This window comes from Platalea leucorodia, assembly GCF_965183815.1.
Source record: "Platalea leucorodia genome assembly, chromosome: 4".
Classification (NCBI taxonomy): domain Eukaryota; kingdom Metazoa; phylum Chordata; class Aves; order Pelecaniformes; family Threskiornithidae; genus Platalea; species Platalea leucorodia.
The window spans coordinates 68506437-68530709 of NC_138826.1; the positions used below are offsets into that span (position 1 = coordinate 68506437).

A 24273-nucleotide genomic window follows, 5' to 3' on the forward strand; every position below is an offset into this window, starting at 1 on the left:
GCAGGTCAGGGACCATCCATGCTCTGCAGTGTAAACTGTTCAGCACAGCGGTGCTCCCATCCTTCCGAAAGGCCTTCAGGCACATAAAGCCTTCCAAAAGCTTATGAGCCTGCTGCTAATAAGCCCCTTTGAAAGATGCTGGGCTGGGGTCCTGGAAAAAGCATGGCTCACGGTCTAGTTCCACAGTCACTGGAAAAGCAGGGAAAGGTTTCCTAATGACGCGTCCCTACTACATGGAAACACCTATAGAGAAAGCAATGCACTTGCAGGAACCTCTGTCCCTATCTCACAGGTTATAAATTCTTGGGACTGTCATTATCTACATATTTGTACAGCATCCAGTTCAGTGGACATCTGCGTGCCCCCAGGATAATAATGACGATTATCGCCATGCTGTATGCTGCTCTGAAGGATGGTAGTGGCACAGGCCCTTGGTAAGGAGTCTGAAACAGTTCTCTTGACAGAGACTGCAGTTACGAGGAGCAGAGAAATAATTCCATTGAGCAGCTCTGCCTGCTGATAATGAAGCCAGCCAAGCAGCTGGCAGCAACCTGATCTGTGGACACCCCAAAGCAGAGGAATGCCCCAGGGGGAAGTAGCTGTGCGATCTCATGTCCCCTCCAGGCTGATTTTCTGGGAGAACAGGCCAATACCCATGTTGCTACAGATGAAAATGAAACTTCTTTTGAATGTGAGAATGTTTTTAAGGCTGGAAGAGTGAGAAAAACAATTCCCCAGAGTTAGTTCCAACCCAATGGCCATTTAAAATATCTGTGCTATGATCAACTTTGAAAAATGTTCCAATTTCCAGTGTGTGACTCTGTATGCTGGGCAAATGTCTCTGAACAGAAGAGTTAAATCATGAGTGCTAGATGAGAGCTGCCAGTGGGAACATAAGCCTTGTTACCCAGATTAACAAATAATAAATCATTACACTGGCACTCTCCACAACTGATGGTTAATTGATTAGTGTTTGGAAAGTGCACTGGAAAATTAAAGTGCTATAGCAGAGCAAAGTATTATTATTAACGATAATATAAAGGACATTTTTTTTTTCTAGTCTATAATAATTTTTTCTCAACATAAGTAGGTACAAATTTGTTGGGAATGCCCTTCTGCAAACAGAGGGCAAGTGTTGGCCAGCCAAGGTGACCGTGTGGTTTTGTAAGCAGAAGTAGAAAATAACCTTCCCACACATGTGCCTGCACACAAATACACTGTAGCCCACACCCCAGAGACACAATCTCCCAGGAACTTGCTGCATGCCTTGTGCTACTCTGCTTCATGTGAACTGCTAAGAGGCAGGGAGAGAAGGATCAGCTATATTCCAGATCCATAGCAGAAGACAGCATAGGAGGATACAGATGGCCAACAAGTACGGGTTTTGGTTAGCATGAAATGCTACTAGTTCAGAAGCTGGGACTGAAACCAAACTGAAAAAAAAACCCCAAAATAAACAGAAATGCCATGACCCAGACCCTGCTGATTAGCACAGTGGTTAGCTTCACATCCAAGAACAGCAGAGCAATGCAAACCCTGCCATTTCAGTGAGCAGCAGCACCAGGCTCCCACAGAGCCATAGTCACTGCCAGTCTCTAAGATCTAGGATGGTGGCAGGGACCTTGGCAGCTCTGAGAGCTCCAGTGCCAGTCTGGGTCTCTCGAGCTTTCTCTGCATCCTTATTCTTATATATTCTGCCCAGCAGCTCCACCCCAAGTCACAGATCCAAGAGGCAGGTAGCCCAAGGATCAAGTGCCTGCATCCTCTAGAGTCTGCCCCACAGCCAGACTTTGGAAATGTGAAGTCCTTGTCTCTGCAGAGATGCGCTGTAAATCCAGGCCAGAAATTGAAGATGCTTGCCTTGGATTCAATTCAAGATTGCTTTTTGAATTCTGAATTAGCATGTGGGACTCACCAACCTCTGTTTAATTGAAAAACTTCCAGCTAGGTCTACAAATCCCCTAGTAGGTGACTGGCAACAAGTGCTGCAATGCTCAGGCACACTGCTGGGCAGGAGGCAGGCACTGCAGAGATTGTGCCACTGAGAAACAACAACTTTCTCAGCACTGACAAATAAAATAACAGACTCAGTTCTCCTTTTAATGCTTGACAAGGACTAAACTAAGTGTTCCCAACTCAAGAAGCACTCATTAAGGAGCTCAGGGTCAAATGAGCACTTCAGTGATGCAAAGCCTGAAGCTTTTCTACAGAACATGGATTTCATTTAACAGCCCTGCTGCCCAGCCCTGGGTGAGATATGCAGACGTTGGCTCCTCACCTGTGCATCCAGTTCCATGATGTGAGCTACTTTGTTCCAGCCAAATCCAACAAACCGCCTGTCATACTCCGGGCAGTCCTTCCTCACAACAACGTATGGCTCAAAGTCTGCTTCCCACTCAACGCGGTAGGGGGTGGTGGCTGTTCGCCACTTGGCAAAGTTCGTTGGCGCATGCCCTTTCGTCCAGACGTGATACCTTAAACAGACATAAATGGCACAAACGTGGGGAGGCAATTAGATTGAACGCATCTTGGCGAGGCAACAAAATGTTACTTGTTAGATGAAATGCTCAAAAATGAGGACATTAGCTTACAGTTCACATCATCATTTTCAGGACATATCGGAGGCAATTTCCAGGACTATTTCCAGCATGCTTTCCAGAGTCTCTCTGCGCTCAATGCTTAAACACATCTAGTTGGTGAAGGATAGTGTGAAAACACTACCTAATGCTAATGTGAGAAACAATTACAAAGTACCACAGACAGTTCATCTGCACTACAAAGTGCTGTGTCTCATTCCTAGCAACCAAGCAGCTGTATCAGTGCTCTAAAATCGGTGTGAAATTCTGTAGCTCAGATAAGGTCCCTAAAATTAGCTATTTCTACACCACAGTGACATTCACGATCTGTTTTATATGCAATTTTATAATTTGTATGAGAGACACCTGCAGCTCTGGATAGATGTTCTGGTTTATTAATTACTGTTATTACTATGGTAGGAGCCGAAGTGCATAATTAAATTAATAAGTAAAATATTACATAAAGGCTTTCTGCTGTACTTTCTACATTGTGGGGAGTACCCCTGTGATCCTGAGTAAGGTAATCAATTTGATTTACAGAAAAAGATCCTTTTATACTTCGTTAATCTTATTTAGGTCACAGCAGGTCTCTTCCAAGCACAGCTTGAATCCACCCCATTAGTGCCAGGGTCAACGACTCTCTCGCCCACTTATTCTTCTTACACCTTTCCAAAAATCAATGAGACAGGCTCTTTCTGCAGACTCATAGACTAAATAATGAAACAAAGGCATAGCAGGCTATCTGTATTACAATGCTCTGAGATGTGTAACAGAAGGGGCAAAACAAGCACCCTGCCAGTTTGTAATGTAAGGTACATTGAATTCACAGGGATAACTCATGCGCTACAGTAAAGGGATTTGAGCATTAATTATTTGCAGAATTAGGACCTGAGGTAAAGTTTCAACCCCAGGAACTCTCATAACCTTGCAAGATATTGCTAAAAACAAGGACATAAGATCACAACATAGGAGTTTCCACTTTGACTGTATATTCATATGGCTTATAACTGGAAAAACAGAGAGGTGTTCAGCTTTGCTGACTCTCCTTGTTCAGAGGCAGTGCAGGAGGACAGAATTATTAGGATAACAGTGGGGTCCCAAGTAACGTATACTCCTTTGAAGGCTGCATTTCTAAAGTGTAAACAAGTTGCATCACTTTCAGATATCTGGCTTGGGGACCTGGAAAAACAAAGCCCTTCCATATTAAAAAAAATGACAGTGAATTAATTCTCTAGAGGTTAGTAGAAACCAGTGCCAGATTCATAAAGATGCTTACAATTCTTAATGCCCTTTGGAATCATCTCCAAAAAGCCTATGCCTTTTCTTGGTCTCTTTTGGAAATGAGTTGGTAACCTACCCAGTCACTAATGGGCAGCTATCTATGCTGGAAAAAAGCACAATCACAATGTGGGGTTTAAAATGACATGGGATTATGGAGGATGCTCTATCTTCTAACATCTTACCTCCAGCATTTTGAAACTAATTATGATAATAATAATAATAATGACTACTAAACACTTATGAAGTGATTTGTATCTTCAAAGCTCAATACAAACTTTGGTTAATTGAGAGATTCCTGCAAAGAAGCAGTCAAATGCTGCTGCTATTCTAATAACACTCTCCCACTGATTTAAACGGGGGGAACATGATGCTAACCATAAAAACATCAATTTCTTTCCACCCTTTTTGGGGAAAGCAGTGTAAGCAGTTACAGCAGCTCAGGTATAACCTCTGTGAGTCGAGAGAGTTGACCAGTAGGAAAAAAAAAATGGGGAAGAGACAATATGGAATTGAGACTGGAAAGACAAAATAAAGCAGAAAGGAAGGAACACACCCAATTGTATCAAACAAAGTCATACCACAGATAATCCATCTGTCTCCTCAGAGTGACTCTGAGTGGAGGGCAAGAGGAAGATAAAATGATGGCTAAGGTCAGGGCAAAGAGGAAAATGAGTATAGGATGCTCAAATAAGGTGTGCACACACTAATTATAAAGGAATAATTAGACTGGAAACAAGAATTGTGAGAGTTCAGGATTACATACATATCTGTACATACAATATATGGGTCTACACATATATATATACACACACACACACATATATAATCTGCTGGAGCTAGGTCTTGGCCAATGGCTGATCATCACATGAAATGTACTGCACAGTAAGATATGCAGACATCATTGCATGGATGTCCACATAGAGGACGCTACCGTGAAAGAGTGAGTCATTTCCAACAGACTTTACTCTCGGTGACGCAGTTGTGAGAAGTGGTTTACTGTCTGTATTGGTCTTCCATCTCACAGGGCAAATGAATAAATCTGATTTTCCTGCTCAAGCCCTTCTCACTCAAGATTTAAATACACATTGAATTTTAAGGCCACACTCCATCTCACTGACTCCCAGGAGAACTTTGTGAAAATTGCGAACAACATTTTTCACTACGCTGGCAATTTTGACAAATCCAAAACAAATAATTTGATCTCCGTAAAATGATGATGAGTTTCTTTCCCACGGTTCATAGAAAACAACTGCACAAAACCCTCCTGCTTCGGGTCAAATGTTTCATCTTACTTTCATTATCGATTGCTTTTATTTAACACAAAATTTCAAAACTATAGTAAACTTTGCTAAAGGTAGCAAAATGAAATCATTATTCTTCACAGAGTGTTCTTCCTCCCTGCCTTGTCCCTCAAAGCTTCCCGTTTCAGTGAGAAAGATGATTTGGTGAAAGAAGAACTTCCCCATTTCTGTTCCCACATGCTTAAACATTTTGCTGGATTGTGGATGCAATCAGTTAATTAGTTAATCAGTTGTTGCTGGTTATGTTTTCTCAATACGATGTATCTTCTACCAGCTGTGGTATTCCTTGTGCCTGAAAGCTGTGTCGGCAGTACATTTGTGGTTCATCAGCTATTACCCAGGCATTGAGCGGACACATCCTCATGAGGCACAGTCGCAGCCAGCACCTGCAAACAAAGCCAGCAAGCTGGCACAGAGCAACCCGCTGCTGCGGAGGGTTTCCACACAGCACACCTTGCCAGCCGTCGATGCTCACGTCTTCCCTTTTCTTCTGATGGTGACTGGGGGATGTAATTGAGAGCCGTTTTGTACTTCTTAGCTGCCCAGAGGTAGAAAAGGTCACCATTTGGAAAAGAGGTGACAAAAGCAATTTCAGTGAGGGAAAGATTGTAATCTACCATGTGGTGTGAGGGACCGGGATGCTGCAGGCACTCTCAGCAATCACTGTCACAGCAGTCCTCCTCAGCTCACTCCCACCTGCTCAGACTCGAATTGCAGCGATATTAAAGCACCTTGAAGGTGGAGGTGAACGTTCTCAGCCTAGATCACAGCTACTTTGTGGCTGTTGATAGATTTGAGCAATGAAATGAGCCAAAGCAAACTGGGGAAGCATTTGTAAAATGTCCCCTACATTAATATATACACCAGCTACAGACCACATGTCCTTCAGTTCTTATTTAGTCTTGCTCTGGCAAAACTCCCACTGATGTTAAAGAGATTTTTGCCTGCGTGAGACTTGAGAAAGGATCTGCAAATCTGGCTGTGTACGTAACATGCCAGCATGCTGTACAGCTTGAGGATGGAATCTGTAGTGGAAGGCCACTGCTGTGCAAGCTGAAAATTTGATTGTTGGTTGAATGTAACATCTGAAAATCCTGAGGGTGTTATTTTCCACTGGAAAGTTTTTTTCTTTCAACTATGGGAGAAACAATTATTTTCTATCAACAAATCTCTTGTTAATTTGTATGTCTTTGACTGTTAAAGAATGATGGGAGAGTGAAAGGCACTTGCTCTATCCGTATCCCTAAGTAATTTTCCAGAGAGGCACACCTCTCTCAGTCACCTCAAGTTTCTATTTTAAGGCAGCCACTGGTAGAGGTAGTGTCAGAATTATGTTTTTCAGGCTCACACAGGCTGTCTGCTACGACACGTGCATGCGGCCACATGAGGGAAGGGTGGCTGCTGCAACAAGAGGTGTGTAATACAGGGAATGGGAAAAGTGTGAGGAAAGCTCTAAAGTAAGGGAAGGATGGGAAAGGCGATATAGAGCTCCACCGGCCATGGATAATATCTATCTTTTTCATAGTTTTTATCTCTAGATCTCAAAATACTGCAAAAACGAGAGGTGAACATTATTACTTGCATTTCAGAGATGGAGAACAGAGATGTAAGAAAGCGAACTGATTCGCGTACCACCTCCCAGCAGGGCAGTAGTGGAGCTCAGAAGCGAACACAGGTCTCCTAAGCCCCCTCTCTGTGTAATATCATAAGGCCATATTGTGCTCTTCCCATCACTGCGATGCTTTACAAATGTCTGCTAATCAGACCTTACCACACACACCCAAGAGCCAGTTAACCCCTGGTAGTTGCATTTTAAAACTGAAGAGTCTGGCAGATAATAGAAGTGACTTGTTCACAGCCACAAAAGGAGTCTGCTTCAGAGGAGATCCAAATTTAGGTGTTCTTCGCTTCTCAACTTCTAGTCAGAGTACACTTTTACCTCTGCATTGAGAAACTCCAACTATTTAAGCAGCTGTTTCACACTTTTGAAGAGCACATGACAAGCCTGCATTTGTTTTTCCAGTAAGTCAGTAAGGAAGCAAACCAATGAGCAGAGAGAAATTATTTTTGGTCACATGAGGGACACAGCTATCCAGATAGTATTTGGCAGCCAAAAAGCAAATTACACGCACATGAGTGTAATGGTCACGCTTGATTTTGTAGCACAATAAAAAATGATGAAAATAAAACAAATTCAATTTAACAACTGAAGTCCTTCAGTAGAGCATTATAATACTAGATAAAATGCTGAGCTTACAGATGGAATATATCCACATATGATTCTGTTCACTGCTTCTCTATGAAATGGGAAAAAAAATTCCAATAGGTTTCTTAATGGAGCTAGCTAGCTGACAGTGAGAGAGAAAAATCAAACATTCACAGAACATCAAAAAAATCTTTAGAGATAATGACCACAGGTTCAACAAAAGTACTTTCCATTACCTGAATGTGAAGAGGGTTCCCATGTCCAACATAGATAGCAGCTCTGCTTTTGACTTGGGGAAGGAGAGGCGGTAGCGTAGGGTCTCAAAAGCAGGTACAATCAGAGCTTTCTTGGTGTTAGCCAGGTCTAGCTGGATGACGGACTTCCTGGCAAAGAGAAACAACAAATACAAGCAGAAAAATTTTAAACTGAGCAAATCACTTGGCTTTTCAAAGTAAAGAGCAGAGAATAGGCAGTTTGATACCGTAAAGGTAACTATAGCCCATATTTTTTCCCAGGGGTGTTTCGTATTTTCCTCTCCTTTTGAATCTGCTGCTCTAAGAGCAGAGAGAACAATTACAGTTCAAAAAGAGCTTGCGTGTTTGACTGATCAGTGCTGCCCTTCATGTTCAGAGGTGCACAAAGCTGAACTAGCACTCTGAGCACGGCCAATTGACCACCTCTAAGAGAAACATAGTTGAATGTTACTACATATGTGGTAAAGAGCTGCCCAGTCAATGGCAGTTCTGAAAAAATGGGATTTATCTAGGACTCAGTGGGACTTCACAAGGTGAGGAGCTGGAAAGTCGTGTGCCATCATACTTGCTTTCTACCTCTGCTTTAGAGCTCTGTGTGTCCTGCGAGGTGAGTGTTACCTTAACATCACTGTGGATCAGATATTTGCCCTCAAGAACACTGTTGCCATGATGGTCAGTCTTTATTCAAGGCAAGGCACAGATCTACTGCAACAGGACATGGTGCAAATCAGCAAAACTGTTAATTAGCAGGTTTTTTTTGACTATTGTTAATCATGTACATGGTAGTGCCCAGAGATCAAAGCTCATTTGTGCTTGGCTCTATACGTAAGGCAAAGAGGCTGCTTCCTGCAGAGAAGAGCTGTGCACTGGATGCGCTGAGATATCTTGCTTTTTGCCTTCTTTTGCTGCAAGTTGTTCAGTGTTTCGGGGTGTGTGTGTGTGTGTGTGCACATACTGCATTTTGCACAGTAGGGTCCTTCTCCAGACAGGGGCCTTAGGACAACTGCCGCAGGAGAGCAACAGCTTAGCAACCTTACGTACTGCCTGCCAGAGGTATTCAGTCTATTCTTTCCTAACAAACTAAAACCCAAAGAAAAAGAAAAAGAAGTTACTTTTCCATCCCCAAACTGAATCTTACTATGCTTGTCATTAAAAATAACTCTGTCTTGATTTTCCATTCATTATCTTCATATTTCATATGAGAAATATGCCTCTCTCTCCCTGTCAAAGTCAGTTCCCCTTAACAGGATTCACTGTCCTGACTTTTATGTTCCTGCAACAAGCAATCAAGGACAATGTTGACAAGCAGCAAACTCTCTACAGCCTTATAAGATGAAGGAATTGGGATCACTGTCATAATAACAGAAGGACCAAATAAACCACTTTTCTAGGCCCAGAATACCTAGAATTCATTTATATTGCCATCAGAGAAAAAGAAGAGCAGGGCTATTTAATAAAATCTGAATTTTAGAGAATTCACACCACCCTATAGGCCTGTTCTATAAAAAGAAATCTGTTCTCAGCGCCTTACTGCAAAGTTTGCATCGTTTAAAGAACCCCTGCCACATTCCAGTCAACTTTTCACAACTGAATGATTTTAACAGCATCTTATTATAACTTTTTTGTACTTTCCTCCCTAGCTTCTCCCTCACCGTCACTAATGGCCAAGATATCCGCATGTAAATAGATGACTCCTTCACAATCAGCCTCCACGACCTTCCAGAATCGCTGAGCAGTGCCAGCATCCATTCTTTAGGACGCTCTTAATGTTTCTTCCCCTTCACACCTTCTCTGCAAGCCGGGCACACTAACAGTTTCTCTGACAACATCTCAGGCTTTCTGGACTCTGTCAGTCTATCAGCCTTGAATAGTACAGCTTTGGGGATTTGATTCTAGGAAGGAGTAGGTAACGTATGCAGTGATGCTCACCCTTTGGGCTCTGCAAGGGAACAGCAGCTTCCATTTATGGCTGTTGCTATCTCTTTGTTTGATGGAGAGCTCAAAAATCCCAGGCAAAAATCAAGGCCTTACTGTGCTTGGCACTGTCAAAAAGTAGGAGACAATCCTGCCCACCAAAGTTTGCAGTCTGAAGTTGAACAAAGCTGAGGTAGGTATAGGTATCAAGCAAGGGTAACAGCAGAGACTGTCAGACAGAGCAAGTTGTGTTGAACGTGACTCATTTTGTAAGAAAATATGGGATACAAGCACAAACATGATGTGGATATCAATAATCCTTTCTGCACACTCCCTACTCGTCATCTGCAAATTTAATGTAAGTGTCAATGGCAAAACTGTTGGAAAGAATTCTTTTCTTCTTCATGAAGAAAACCAAAAGGCAGAGTGAACAAACTGATACAAGACTGAAATCACCTGCACCGTCAAAGGTCAATATGAAAAGTTAGGTAAGTGGAGAGAAGCAGAGATCTGAAAACAAGATGCTTGTAGTGGATGCAGTCTAACACAGGAACTAGTGGAGGTTCTTCAAGAGTGAAATAACATAGCACGATAATCTCTGCAGAAGTATTTTCAAGAGATATGTGAGCATTTGAGGTACATATTGTTAAGCCCAAAGTGGAGGGGTTCACCAAAACTGAGCTGGGAGTTGAGACACACTCCATCAAGAAGTCCAGCAGGACTGACCTCCGAATAGAATAGCCTGCCTTTGAAGTGGACTAGATGACATAAAGGACAATGTAAAGGGAAGAAGGAACCAGCACGGACATCCAGGTGTTGAACCTGAGTGACAAAGGGCAACAGAGGCCATGTGAATTGTGACAAAGGCAGGGAGGATTTGGTAGAGAAAAAGACACCTTCCGTTTTCTTCTGATAACTTGGCTGGTGGTCTGCTCCTTGGACAACCAGCTGAAAATCTAACCTCTTCCTACTGGAAGCAAATCTGCTTTTCCTCTTCTGTTGGGTTGACTTTTTTTCTTGTTTTGAGTGGAGGTGCCATTTGCTGGTTGACTGGTTCTGTGATACTTGGAATAGGAAAATTTTCACTGTTGGTGTTGCAAGATATGTGGAATATAATGTAAGGAATACATTTTGCCATTTTGCAAACTAGCACTGGGTAAACTGTTTAATTCCTGCGCTATCCTTATGAGGGCTGTTCTTTGGATTCAGTAATATCAATTCAGTATCCATTTTCCTTTATCTGTCCTTTCCCCCAAACCCCAAAATAAGGATATATGATTGTATGAAGAGCTTTCTCCTTGCTAGTGTTGTCCAGGAAACCGTTTCCTAGGCATCTTTGTGTTCAGATCTGATGTATGTCATTCTGACACAGTGAAGGTTGGGTTGAATTTCTAAATCTACTAATCAACCATATTTTTCACAAAGCATGGAAGAAATGAATCTCAAATCACAAGAGTTTCCTCACAGGTTGAATGAACTCCAGCACGTTGATACCAATCTTTTCATCTCCATAGTCCTTTCCAAAAATTAACACAGAATTCTTACCCTCAGGGGGGCAGATAGTAATATCATTCCCATTTCTGGAGGATAGAGAAGCTCAGACACAGGAAGGTTAGTAACCTAATCCTAAAGCACTGAATTCGGAAAAAAAAAAGAAAAAAAGGAGTCCATTAATTCAAATTAGCTTCCACCATCAGGACTCGGTAAGTGGTTAGTTCAAGATCAACGAATACAGCAGTCACAGAGTTTGTGGTAAGAACTGGAGAGTTGTCAGTCCACTGTTAAATTCATTAGAACATTCTTCCTCTCTGCAAAAGCAATGAATGCATAGCCTAAAAAGGCATCCAACGAATAAAAAACAATAGGCACAACCCAAAGTGTGTCTCTTGCTGAGATGATAAAGAACAACCAGAAATACTTCACAACTCACGTTGCAGGGGACAGGTATAAAACCTGTGGACAGAGCTTGGATGCCAGGTCCTAATTCATGCTAAATGTGTGGAAGCGAAGGGCATATTTTATACAAATGTGTCAGGAAAGAACTTTAATGCTAGCTGTGACAACTGTAGATAAGCAGCCTGCCTAGTTATTTTATGTTAGAAGAACCTTTAGGATGACCCACGCACCTTACTTGTAGCAACCGGAAAGAGCCTTTACCTCTGGGGCAATGACAAGACGATCTCAGTAACTAATGAGGGAAGATGACAAGACTTCACCACAGACCATGAAAGTATCTGAGTTTCATAAACAAGAAATCTTTAAATGATACATTTCTTTCCTTTTGTACTTCACAGAAGAGTAAGGTAGGATAAAAAGGGGGTTTGATGGAGATTAAAAGCATTGAAATGGTCTTACTTGGCAGCTGTGAAAAAGGTCAATTAGCACAAATCTAAGTGCTAGCAACAGATACCTAGAGAGACAGGTAACCATCAGCTCCATCACCTTCTCCTTCAAAACTGGCCGTAACCTTTCACATACAACACTTTCAAAATATGTTGAAAATGTTTTTCAAAGTTCCTTTCTTTCTGAGTATATATTGTCTGTACAGACACAATATACAATATATGTAAATCAGCAAATTTGCAGTGAGAGGGACTTGTCTGGCTCATCCTGTAGAAAGTGATGTCTGAAACACCACACTATTTCTATTTGCTGATGGTCATTCTATCTGAGGAAATGAAGATGAAAATGTTTGTATGTCTCTAACAAAAAATCACTGCCATTCAGATAGACAGGACTAATCAGCTACTTGCAGAGGTGGTGGGAAAAGTCAATGCAGAAGGGTACAGGGTATTCATATCTAAAATAATCTCCCTGCACCTCCCTGCTATTTTGGTCAGAAAAATCATTATTGAAAAAGCAACAAAAGCCTTTAGTCCTCACGCAAAAAAATCCAATCCCTTTTTAAAGAGCTGGTAGTAGCAGATTAGCAATTTTGATATTCCCAGGCAACACAGGCTCACAGTCAAGAGTTAAGGTGGTATGGGCCTCACAAAAGGCTGACAGAATAACACAAGGTCTTAGATGCAACAGCTTTCAGTGTGAATCTGTTTTTTTTCTGAAACAGCACCAATGGGTGGCATCACTTTGCATTTAGTCCTATAATACATTATCACCATAAGAGAATTATTTCTATGGTTGTAATATCTTAAGTATAGTGTGGTACATCATTCTGTCTTCTCTCTTCTTCCTTTCAGTGCTGGCTCCCATCAGTGCACTGTGAAGCATCATGGAGGAACAAGTTGCTTTTTTAGTACTACATGCCAGTATCAACAGCATCCTGTGTCCAGCATCGATCTGAAGAAATGTAACAGTATGCAACACTAATATCAAAAAACAGAAAAGCTAACAACAACATGAATCTTGAGACAGCTGTATGTGTGCAAGAGACAGAATTATTTTGGAGTCCTCATAGCACAAGTCAAAAAGAAATATCCCTAAAGTAAGTGGGAAACAAGCTGACACAGTGCCATAAAACTTCAGTGATATTATTGAAATCCAGAGTCTTAAAAACCATAGTGAATTTGGCCCCATACATGGATGCAAAAATTGAAAAAGGCAATTAATTCTCCACGTGAGGGAGAAGCGAGAAGATGCTTATTGAGTTGTTCAAACCTGAAACAAAGGAATTCCTCCGTAAGCTTATGATACCGGAAGGTATATTTCCCTTTACACTCCAAAACCGAGGGCCTACGGACTGAACGGCATCACCTACAGGCAGACCCTCACTGGAACACTTTGATCAACTTTTACCAAATTAGAATAGAGATGAAAAGCAAAACTGGTCAGGACTAAGGAACTGAAATCCTCCTGTCTGGCCACCGGGTGTCCTCCTTGCTCTATGCTTTGGCCTCAGATGACCAGCCTCTGCAGGGGAAAAAGGTCTTTATTAAAAAATGCTCAGTTAATGGATCAGAGGTCTGTAGTTTGCTCAGCCCTACCTGCTCACATTCATTATGATACAATACATACTGAGGTTACTCTTCCCAGTTTCCTTATACTAATTATTTTGCCTTGTCAGGTGCTGGCGTTGCAGTCATATTTTTGAGCTGGTTATACTATCACCCTCTTTTCAAGATATGGAACCGGATTAAGAGTGTGTCACAGGGACAACAAGTTCAGTAATGGTTTGCATGTTTTTCTGTCACTGACATTAAGAATCAGGGATGTTTAGGGAAATTGCCTGGTTCACATCTCTGCTAATACTGGATGCTCTTGCACATAGTTCGTCCAGTTCAATTTTCAAATTGATTCTTCTGCTGCTCTGAGAGAATTATTCTGATGGCTAACAGGGCTTACATCTAGAACTGATTTTTTTTTTTCATAACGATATTGCTTTACTTCCAGTTACAGCCCCTTCCTCTACCCTAAAAATTCTTATGCCTTGCTGGGCATTGTCACACATTAAACATCTATTAGCTGCCTCTTTCAGATCTGCTCAAATAGCATTGTTTTGGGAATACGTGAGAAGGGTGGGGTGTGGCAGGGCTGAAAATGTGGGTGACAGTGGGAATCCCTCCACTGTCCATTTACCTGAGGTACTCGTAGAGTCCATACATGGGCAAGAAGTCAATGTCAGACAGAAACATGTATGGTGTACTGATATGCTTCATGGCCACATTCCTCAGCAGATTCACAGGATAGAACTGGCCCTCCTTGTACACTATATGGTAGCCGACATTGTGGCGGCTCATAAGTACTTCTGAGCCCTGGGCGTAGCGCAGAAATTGCTGGGCTTCTGCATCAGAAAGATAGAGTGCCAGGCTGATTGGACCTTCCCAGTGTTTGCAGATGGCTTCAAGCATCTGGAGCCTGAAAGAGGAAGGGTGAGAATAAGAAAAGGCTGTCTCGCTGTCTTCCCAGGTTTTTTGCCTGGGTTCATCTGATCAAATGCAGGTATCTATCTCTAAGTGAGACAGACTGGGGTCACTTTATATGCTGTGGAAAGCAATAAATATTTCTACAGCACAATTCATCTCGTCTAAGTTGATGTCTCGTTCTGAACAGATGGACTGCACTGTAGATATGCCTACTTCTCTCCACTGAATTCAAGGGAGCCTAAGACGGTCTAGCTCAGATACACACATCCACAACTCAGATACCTAAAGCTAGGTGAAATCAGCACCATCCTTTCTGCCTGAAGCATTGATGCTGCAGGAAAACCCACATGGATGACGGGACTTCATCTGATGGGAGCTTTGAGCAGTTGCAGGGATCTGTCCATGTGGATCTACTTACAGGATAGGGGTCTTGTAATCTTAAACAGTGTCTAGTGCCCAATTCACACTTCAGATCAAGCCATTCTCACACATTAACATACTACAGTGCTCTTCAACAAGCTTGTGGAGGAGAACAGTGTACAGACCCACAGATCATTTTACCTCTTGTTTAGGAAAACCTTACCCAAATTTTTGCAAGGCAGTTAAATCTTAAAAGCTGTTAAAAGTGATAGGTCAAGGGAATACTGACTTATATGAACATTTGCATTGACTAGAAGAAAACTCACTGTCAGGGAAAGCGCAAAGGGATGACACATCAACAGAAATGGGATTTACTATGTCTAGGGAGTAAGGAGAGAAGGAGGGACAGACACGGCATTGCTGTGGAATATCAAAGGAACATTTCAGACAAACCCATCATTTAAAGTACTAATTTGTACATGTTTTAGCGGTACCTCAAATTTCGTTAAATCATTTTCAAACAGGTTGTATCACTGTGTAGTTTTTAAAACTTCCAGGAGTTACAATACTACTGATGAAAATGACAACAAAAGATCTCATACACAAACATAGATCAAACACAGCCTGGTCAAAATTGTTTAAGCACTTTGGATAATTTATAGAGAATTGCCTAGAGATTAAGATATGCCACCCAAAAATACAGCAAGGACTGATTACAAAGCCTCTTGAGTTAATACAAAGGGAAATGAACCTATGCAGGCTAGTCAGATATTCTATTAAAAATTAGGCAGAGTAGACTATGCAACATGATTATCTTCTCTCCTTTCCAAATCCACATTACTAGATTTTTCCTATTAATATTTATACAGAACACAAGAAAAGTTTTCTGCATCATCGTAATCAGAGAAAATAATTTTACCCTCCTACTATCTCCCTAGGATTTGCAGGAGAAAGGAATGATATACTCATACCAGCAAACACACATTCTGATTTAACATTAATAGCTTTTTCCTGCATTCCTGAATGATCGTGATGACATCCAAGACGATATAATCATTTTTTCTTAGGTATGAGATATTACCTTTACTAGTCTACACCTGGTACATTATTTTCTTTTTATCTGTTATTGAAACAAAGGTTATTATCAGCCTGAAACATACAGCTGAATTAGAAACACAAATCGATAAAAAAGATCTAAAAAGTATGTGAAGGCTTTAGGCTTTTGATTGTACAAATAATAAATAGAGAAAAAGACCTTTTTTTTTTGCCTTTTTCCAACATAGTGGAAACCTATTAATCAGGAGACTCCAATTCATCAGCACTCAGATTTAGGGCAGCCTTTTAAAAATTGAATACTTGCCTAGCAAGAAATGCAGCAAAATGCTTTTCAAGGACTCCAAGCAGTGGACAAATGGCATACATAACTTATTTAAACTGCACACCTGATAATGCCTGCAAAGCTTTTCACGATAGTTAAGTGGGAACTGGGTTTTGCTGGTATAAATTTCCAGCTGGACAGCTTAGTGCCCTTCAGAATACTCCATTTTGCTGCGTCGTTCTCGTTGACAGGCTATACTTCCATGAGTTTGATACAGGGACTGCTGGGTGATGTTCCATAATCGACTCTCTGTACATTGTTACAATAGTCTCCTTTGACCATAAAGCTTAGAATTATGGGTTTCTAAGCACAACATGACCAGGTTATTTTGGTTTTGCTAGCGGTCTTGAAGAATGCATTCTCTTAAGGACTCTAGACAAAACAAATATACTCCTGTACTGCATGATAATAAGATCATTGTTTAGTTGGTAAATTTTTTTAAAGGTCTGTTTCAGTCAAGAGAATTCTGCTGGAATTCAATAGTTTTGTGAGATTATTTGTTTTCACTTTTCTTCTTAAGAATACTCAACCAATTTACAATTCATTCTCACCCAGACTTCAATCACTGTAATGCTTATCCTGTCTTTCCTTGTCCACATCTTGATCTCCCATTTTTGTAACTCGCACTGATTTCTGAACCCCAGGCACATACCATGCCTTTAAAAAGGCTGCCTAACCAAAACACATACATGAAAATCACAGGATGCAACCAACCCATTATCCAAGAAAATGTCACATCAGTATAAAAGGTGACAACCAATAACGAACAACACTGGACGCAGTCTATCTAAAGACATTAATGTTAACTCCTAAACTGCATCCCTCTCTTCCATTCCCCAAGCCTATAGCACAGGCAAACATAAGCCTGTCACGATAGTCACGTCAGTCTCAAGTCCCACAGGACTATAATTGGAGACACTAGGAGTTGCTTTTTTGCCTTTCCTCATCTTCGATGATTATTTGAAAGAACGATGCAGGAATGTAGCGTATAACACATTGTTTATGTACATGTCATCTTACATCTGAGACACTATTAAATGTCTACAGTTACACTGGAGGAGTAAAATGGAAGTGGTTTAAAGAAGAAACAAAAAAAATAAGGAAGTAACTGAAAGATGTGAAAGAAAACAAAGCAGCTAAACAGTTCTTTGGTATGATATTATTTATTGATTTTAGCTGAAAGAAAGTATTTCTAACTCAAATCAATAATTTATAGCAACACACCAATGAAGTAGGGAAGATTTTTCCTGCACAGTATCAGGAGGGCTGTTCTTCCTGAATAAAAATGTGTGGTTCTGTCTATCAATAAAAACATGTGCCCCAGTGAGGATCCAGAAAGGGAAACAGATGCTAAGACTTTGCATCAGTGCCAGTGAATCAGCACTGAGCCCCAGCTCATTGTTTTGAATTAAATTCTGGGGGGAAAATACACCATGTGCACACACCAGCTTTACTAATTTGCTGTGGCACTCGCTCGGGGTCTGGCTTAAGTTATTTCTTTAGTTTTTTACTCAAAGGTTTGTGAACATTTAAGAAATGTTTCCTCAATTAAAAATCAACAGAACAGACACTGATGTGCAGAGCAAATCATAACACAATGTGCAGGATGCAGTGCTGAGACACTGGCGAAACAGAATAGCCCTCATTCATTCGTGCTTATTTTTAAAACAGGCTGTAAATGTTTTGTTGATCTGAATTCCTCTGACTCTCCTGGGATACTGCTGACCTCCCACTGGTGTAGCAGTGGTGGTATTCACGGGTCATGTTGTATTCTGTATGTGCTAAGCTAAATGAAATAGCAGTTTCTGGCTAATATTCAAGGAGTTCTGACCTGTTTTGTAACCCACTCTGATAGCAGTAACTGCAAAGTTTGGACTAGATTCAAACGGAGAAGCAGGAGCAAGGAGACTGACAATTCAAAATTTCACAAAGCTGGCTGATCTGGATGGCACTTTCAGAGCTTCTGAAAAACGACAACTAATTGCAATGGTAGGAATCAGAAAGGTGCAAGTGGAACTTGTCACGAAATGATGTTTTTCCCAAATGAAATACCAGTTAAATTCCACTTTACATCAGAACCAAAAGTTGAAAAGAGTTAAACCAGAAATGTTATTCTGAAAATCAACATTTGTATAAAAATGCAATGATTCCTCTCAAAAGGAGATTTTTCATTTCATACTAGCACCTAAAAAAAAAAAAGGGTTTATTTTCAACTTCCCAATTTGAAACTAAAATGTTTAGTTTCGATTTTCACTGTAAGAAAAATCAGTAATTGAAATTTTCTGCAAGGAAAATGCCAATGAAAGGAAAACTAACATTGTCTAATGAGGAAATACTGTGTGTAAAAACTTGGTCCGCTACAACTGCTTGCCTAAGTCTATTACAAACATCTCCTGTTTTTTCTAAGTTGCAGCAAAACTCCATAAACTAATAATGCCTCACAATCCTGCCAAGTTACAACCCCTATAGTTCCAGTATTCAGCCTCTCGTGAACCCTACCCACACTCATGTGTGCACTGCAGAGCTGAAGTCTGGATGCACGTGTGCTATCTACACGTGCGCTATCTACACGTGCTACTCCTAATTCAAGAAAGGTGTTACAGTATGACATCCAAGTGTCTACGAAAGTGAGTTTTTTCTCTCCCCAAAGCATTACATAGTTGGATTTCTCTGTAAGAAAATATTCATTGTCTCATGCTTCCCAATGAACAAGAGATTTTCCCTACCTGTCCATTGAAAGCTGAGCCACCAGTGTTACATCAGTATTGTCTGAAGCAGGCTCATATTCGTAATGTAGAAAATACAAATGAGTGCGATGGACAGTGAAACGTTCTCGACGAAATTCATAGCATAAGTCATCCTCGTCCAGCTCAGACAGCTGCTTCTGGAGCTGTAAGAAAAGAGTGGACACAAAAGTAAGTAAGTTCTTCATAATTATTTCAGCAAATCACGAAGAATGAGGAGGTTGGGAACTTGCAGCATGATGCAGTGGGGAGTGGAAGTGGAACATACAGAGCAGCAGGGTTTTCCCAAGCCTCGCTCCTGCAAGTTACTGGACAAGAGATTAGAAGAAAGTACTTGTAAGTAAATTGATAAGGCAGACAGACCATTGTATTATAGTCTCTATATTGTATATATTATCTGTATTCAACATCCGTACAACAGTGAACAATCACAAGTTTAATAATCACCAAGTTTCAGAGTTAATGCTCCAACGTGATGAATAATGTCATTCCTTATTAGAAGCAGTGTTTCAAAGTACTTGTAGACATACAGCTCCAGTAGACAAGGCTCAGCAGCAGATTAAGCTTGTACGCTGGACTGAGCAATTCCTGTTCTGCTCCCTCTGTTGGAGAATAGTAACCACTGCTAGCAGCACAGACAGACAGCTGGAAAAGTAATATCTTTAACTGATCATTATTCCATCTCCTGAGAATTATGTATCTGCACCAGTTCAATTTTGCAATGAAAATAGTCTTTCAACTGCAGAGGTGGCAGAATTAAGCCTACACTTTTAATGAGATACATGCTTCTGGATACCTAGTTTGAGAAATCCAAAGGATGGCAGATGGCAGAGAACAGGTATTTTTTTGGCTCCCTTGGAAACCAAGCCCCTTCAAAGTCAAAATGGGCATCTCAAAGCAATCCAATCCCGAGTCACTTAGATATGTAGCTTTAAAAGAGTAAAAGTTTAGCCCTGGGGAAAGGAGAAGGAGAAAAACTGACCTATGTCTATGGAGCTGACCAATTCCATCCCTGAACTATATTATTTTAAAGCCAAGCATCTGACTAGATTATTTAAAATGCATTCATTTAAAAGGAAAAATCAGTCATACCTGCTGTAAAATGTACTACAAAATGTAATGAAGATGAAAATTATATATGGTCTTAACATGTCATATAGAGTTCCATTTGCGTTGCTCTAAAATGTAGGTTATTAATAAAGGTATCATTTTTATATTATATTTCTTAAAAGCACCATATAAGAATACCATTGCATATTTATCAGTAAATAAGGAAAATATTCATTTTATAGGAATTTTACAATTTTTACATTATTTTTTTATAAAAATCACAGTGTACTTCAAAACTGTTTCATGCGACAGATTATTGAATTATAGACATTCATTTAGATTTAAAAAATCTCTTCTTTTTGTCCTGTTCAGAATGATTTGAAGAAATAGTTTCACCACCTTCAAGGAAAAAAAATGGAAAATGTACGTGTTTCTTGTTCTAATACTGTGTTAAGAAGAGGAGCTGTTGTTTTTGGAACTATAAGCATAATGGTTGCCATCAACAATAATGCTTACAGCTGAATGTTTTCCTGTGAAGGCTGATGGAATAATTCCTGATATTTTCCTGTACATCACTCTATAATCTTCTTTTGAATAATGGAAATACCTCCTTTGATTTCAATGGGTTTTGGATCAGGCTCTAATTCTTCCGTGCTATTGTTCTGCACAGTTCTTAAAACATCCCTCAAGAGACACTGCTTTTAGAAAGACGAGAGTCCAAATCTTAACAGATCTTTACTCAGGCAAAACTTCTATTGAAATCAAGATCTCTTTTGGTGGAATAGAAATCAGGAGTTCTTTTATGTATTCTTGGAGTTTCATTCATTCTGCTTTACAAATCATCATTCAGCTGAGCCTGTACTTTATTTTCCAAATCACATTCAAACAATATTTGAATTAAACCCAATATTTGCAACAATGACTAAAAAGAATATTGTATCTTTCTGTTTCTTCCTTGAAAAGAGACATTAGTATGCCCTTAACAGAATTATCAAGGGGATGATTGAAATTTAAATGGTTAAAACAATAGCAAAGGACATTTCATGGGTACCTTCCTATCCTGCTGTATGTACAAATGACCAGGCTAGAAGTTTATAATTGCACACCAGCTATTAACCAGGCAGTCACTGAATGATTATCAGATTACATTCCGGTTGCAATCTAAGAGAATATAAATACTTAATTATGAGTTACAGAATAATGTTTGGGGCTAAATTACGGCTTTGTGTACTACAGAGCCCTAGGTGGGGGAAGAGGAGGAGACACAGATTCTTAGAGGCCACAGTATTTTGGTGGTGAAACTCATCAAGTCACAAAGTTGATGATGGAGGTGAAGGAGAGCCGCAAACAGCAGAGGATCCCTTCTGCTACAGGGAACGGGAAACCTTGCTCTTTCTGCTGCATTTCTTAGGGTCAGCATTTTGTCTCTGTCCTGTCAGACTTCTTGTGAGCCTGCAGCTATGCTGATAGTCTGCAACGTTCTCCCTGGCACTTCTCATGACTCACGCTCAGTACTGTAGGTAGTGTTGGGACCCAAGAGAAGAGATGAGAAGGCTGTGTCCATAACCCTTAGAGAGAGCAGTCCCCAGAAAGACCGCGGCGTGGTGCGCTCTGACTGACCCCCAGCCTCTGCCCCCTCCACTGGAGCGTGGGCAGGCTGCCAGGGGGAAGCCCAAGCACAGGCTGTCTGAGAGCCCTGGCTAATATGCGGGCATCACTTGGCAGGATCAGACACACAGCTCCATCAGCGCTTTGCAGGAATGCTTGTGCAATCCTTGCCTGCTCATACCATGAGCCTAAACTGCTAGGCAGCCTTAGGAACTATACTCTGCAGGCTGTGCAAACACAGCTTACTTAAGGTGTGCTCCGTCGGGAAGGACACCCAGCACAGGACAGGCTGTGATTTGGCCTGTAGTACTGTCACTGTGTATGTGGCAAGCAGTCTGCATTAAGGATGGGCCTGTCCTGCAATGGTGAGGCAACAAGCACTGGAAAGCAATAGCATGTTATTATCCATATGAAAAGTCCTCTCCTATGGGAAGCAATGCTGGACACACTATATACTCTGGATTTGGTCCAGCAAAACCCATAAGCTCACAAGCTATCTCACTGAAGCTAATAGTATGACATGCATGAAGTGTCAGGACCAATGTGCTGGGTGCTGCAGTTTTATGAAGTTTAAGAGCCCTTTTCTCTCTCTCTCACTTTCTTTGTTCTCCTCAATTCATATATACATTCAGATATCCATGCCCCAGTACCACATACACATATAAAGATTGCTTCCTCTTTACTATGAAGAGACATACAATCTATAAATACATATTGCACTGTCACATGCCACTTTAACACACATATTTAAAATGAAGAATGTTAAAGACGCACAACATTCGGAAGACAGGGAATTGTCTAATCTCTGAGTTACCTTATATTATTTTTCAGTTACATGATCAGAAAAAATTTCTCAAATGATATAATCTTATCTACAGCACGCATATTGTGTGGATCCATTATTTACAGACAAAGAACTTATAGCTTGGTTTAAGGTTTGCGCCCACATTATGCCTTTGTGAAAAGATACTTAAACACAGCGCACCATCAGAATGAGGACCTGAATATCAGCTGGATTTGATAAAAAGATGGCATCCCCATTATGAACCCCTCCATTATACTTAGAACAATGCGCCTAATAGAGCAAAGACTTCTCAACCTTAGAGTGACAGCATGTATTCTCATAAGCGAGTACCTGCTTAGCATGAGATTCACTGTTTCTACAAGATTTTCAATGCTAAGGCTACTTGCCACTGAGCATGTGGGAAATGTCACCTCTAAGAAACACTCTCACAGTTGAAAAATGTATTCTTTTCAGACTGTGTACGGTAGATGTTCTCTTAGGAAATACTGTAGTGGGAAACATCAAGTGCTTTCATTAGCATCATGATAACTTGTTTCAGAAATAAAAATGGCAGCCATGACATGCATAATGCCAAAACAAAGAGAAAAACATATAAAGAAACATATGCTAAGTTACTTCTCTGGGCAACCAGCTGTGGCAGGTGATCAGATTTCATCTCAGGAAAGGCAGTCTCTGAAGCTAGGCTGGCCAGAGAGGAGCAGGCAGGCCAGAAGGTATTCAACTCTACTGTAATCGTCATGATTTACCAGGTCTACTTGTCTGACTAATACATTTGCATGAGACGGAGTGGTGTTTTCTATCCATGTGATAAATGGCAGACCCATATGATACACGGCACACGACACGTACCTTTCACCAGCGAGCTGGTTAGTCTGCTCACGAATCTCGCTTCCTAAGGCTGTTCCTAGTGTAAGTAAATTTGTGATTGGCTTTGTTTTTTTTGTTTTTTTTTAACTGCTGTGTCACAGAAACAATTTACTTCCCACCACAATCTACAACATTTCATCTCAGGTGAGATCAATCCAAAATCCAGGATCAGAAGTATTTTCTTAGGGATTACTGATATTTTAAAAAAAAAACACCAACAAACAATGTTTCGTGTCTAGACGCTATTGAGATCTTGGGGAAGGGGATAAAAACCCTAATGTAGGCATTTCTCTCTCATCAAGTGTTTAAGGTGAGGTGAGATGACACTAGGCTTAAGTCACTCACTCACTCAGTATCATGCTAACACAATAAGAACTGAGCAGCTTAGATGAAAACTCTTAATTTTCAGATCCTCTTTCCTTCTCCCAGGTGTGTGCAGTTAAGATTCATAGCACAAAATCAACTCGGCTTAGCCACTGAGATGAAAACTAACACCAGCCCAGGATGAAACTATAATCTGGTTATAAACTGCAGAGGTTTCATTTCCTCCTGTGTAGCTGTCCCAGTTCCCACCAGTAGGCAATTTGGATTGCAACATTTAGCACTTTCAAAGTGTGTGAATTAACTGTTGCCTTTAGCATGGCATAAACAAAGCAGATGACGATGTCGGACGGAAAAAGCATTCACTGAGTCCTGTTTGGGATGACCTACATAAAGTGCTTCTGGCTTCTCCAATGATTAGTAATAAAAGCCAGACTAATCCCACGTCAATTAAACCTTTATTCCTCCCATGCCATAAAATTTTGTACATTTGCTATGGGTCAAATTCAGCCTTCTGTGAAACAAAGCTGTGCTAAGGACAAAGAGGATAGCTTCTGAGTAAGCCTACCTAGCAAGAGGAATTTTGCTGCAGCATGTAAAAAGCAGTTAATACTCTTGCTAAATGGAAGTAATGGCTTATCATGACCGCAGAAAATACACACAATTAAGAATCCAATTTTTAGGTATGCATAACATCTTGAGACAGTTCTGTATATATGAAGTACAACCACCCTTGATCTCAGCACAGATGTCAGATCTTGGTAGTCCTCTGCATCTCCTTTCCCCAG

At 40.7% G+C, this 24273-nt stretch overlaps 1 protein-coding gene across 3 annotated transcripts in view; it reads right to left on the bottom strand.

Annotated features, from left to right (window-relative positions):
- LARGE1 (LARGE xylosyl- and glucuronyltransferase 1) overlaps nucleotides 1–24273 on the bottom strand; it is a gene marked incomplete at its 5' end in the record, with an annotated part of 198380 nt that overhangs the window by 2259 nt on the left and 171848 nt on the right. For 2 of the 3 annotated variants that reach the window (XM_082311169.1, XM_082311168.1), the window contains 4 exons: nucleotides 2279–2474; nucleotides 7601–7747; nucleotides 14066–14344; nucleotides 18817–18980. In XM_082311169.1, the coding sequence (XP_082167295.1) occupies nucleotides 2279–2474; nucleotides 7601–7747; nucleotides 14066–14344; nucleotides 18817–18980 (786 nt within the window). The remainder of the gene's footprint in view (nucleotides 1–2278; nucleotides 2475–7600; nucleotides 7748–14065; nucleotides 14345–18816; nucleotides 18981–24273) is intronic. The other variant, XM_082311170.1, reaches the window with a different exon arrangement.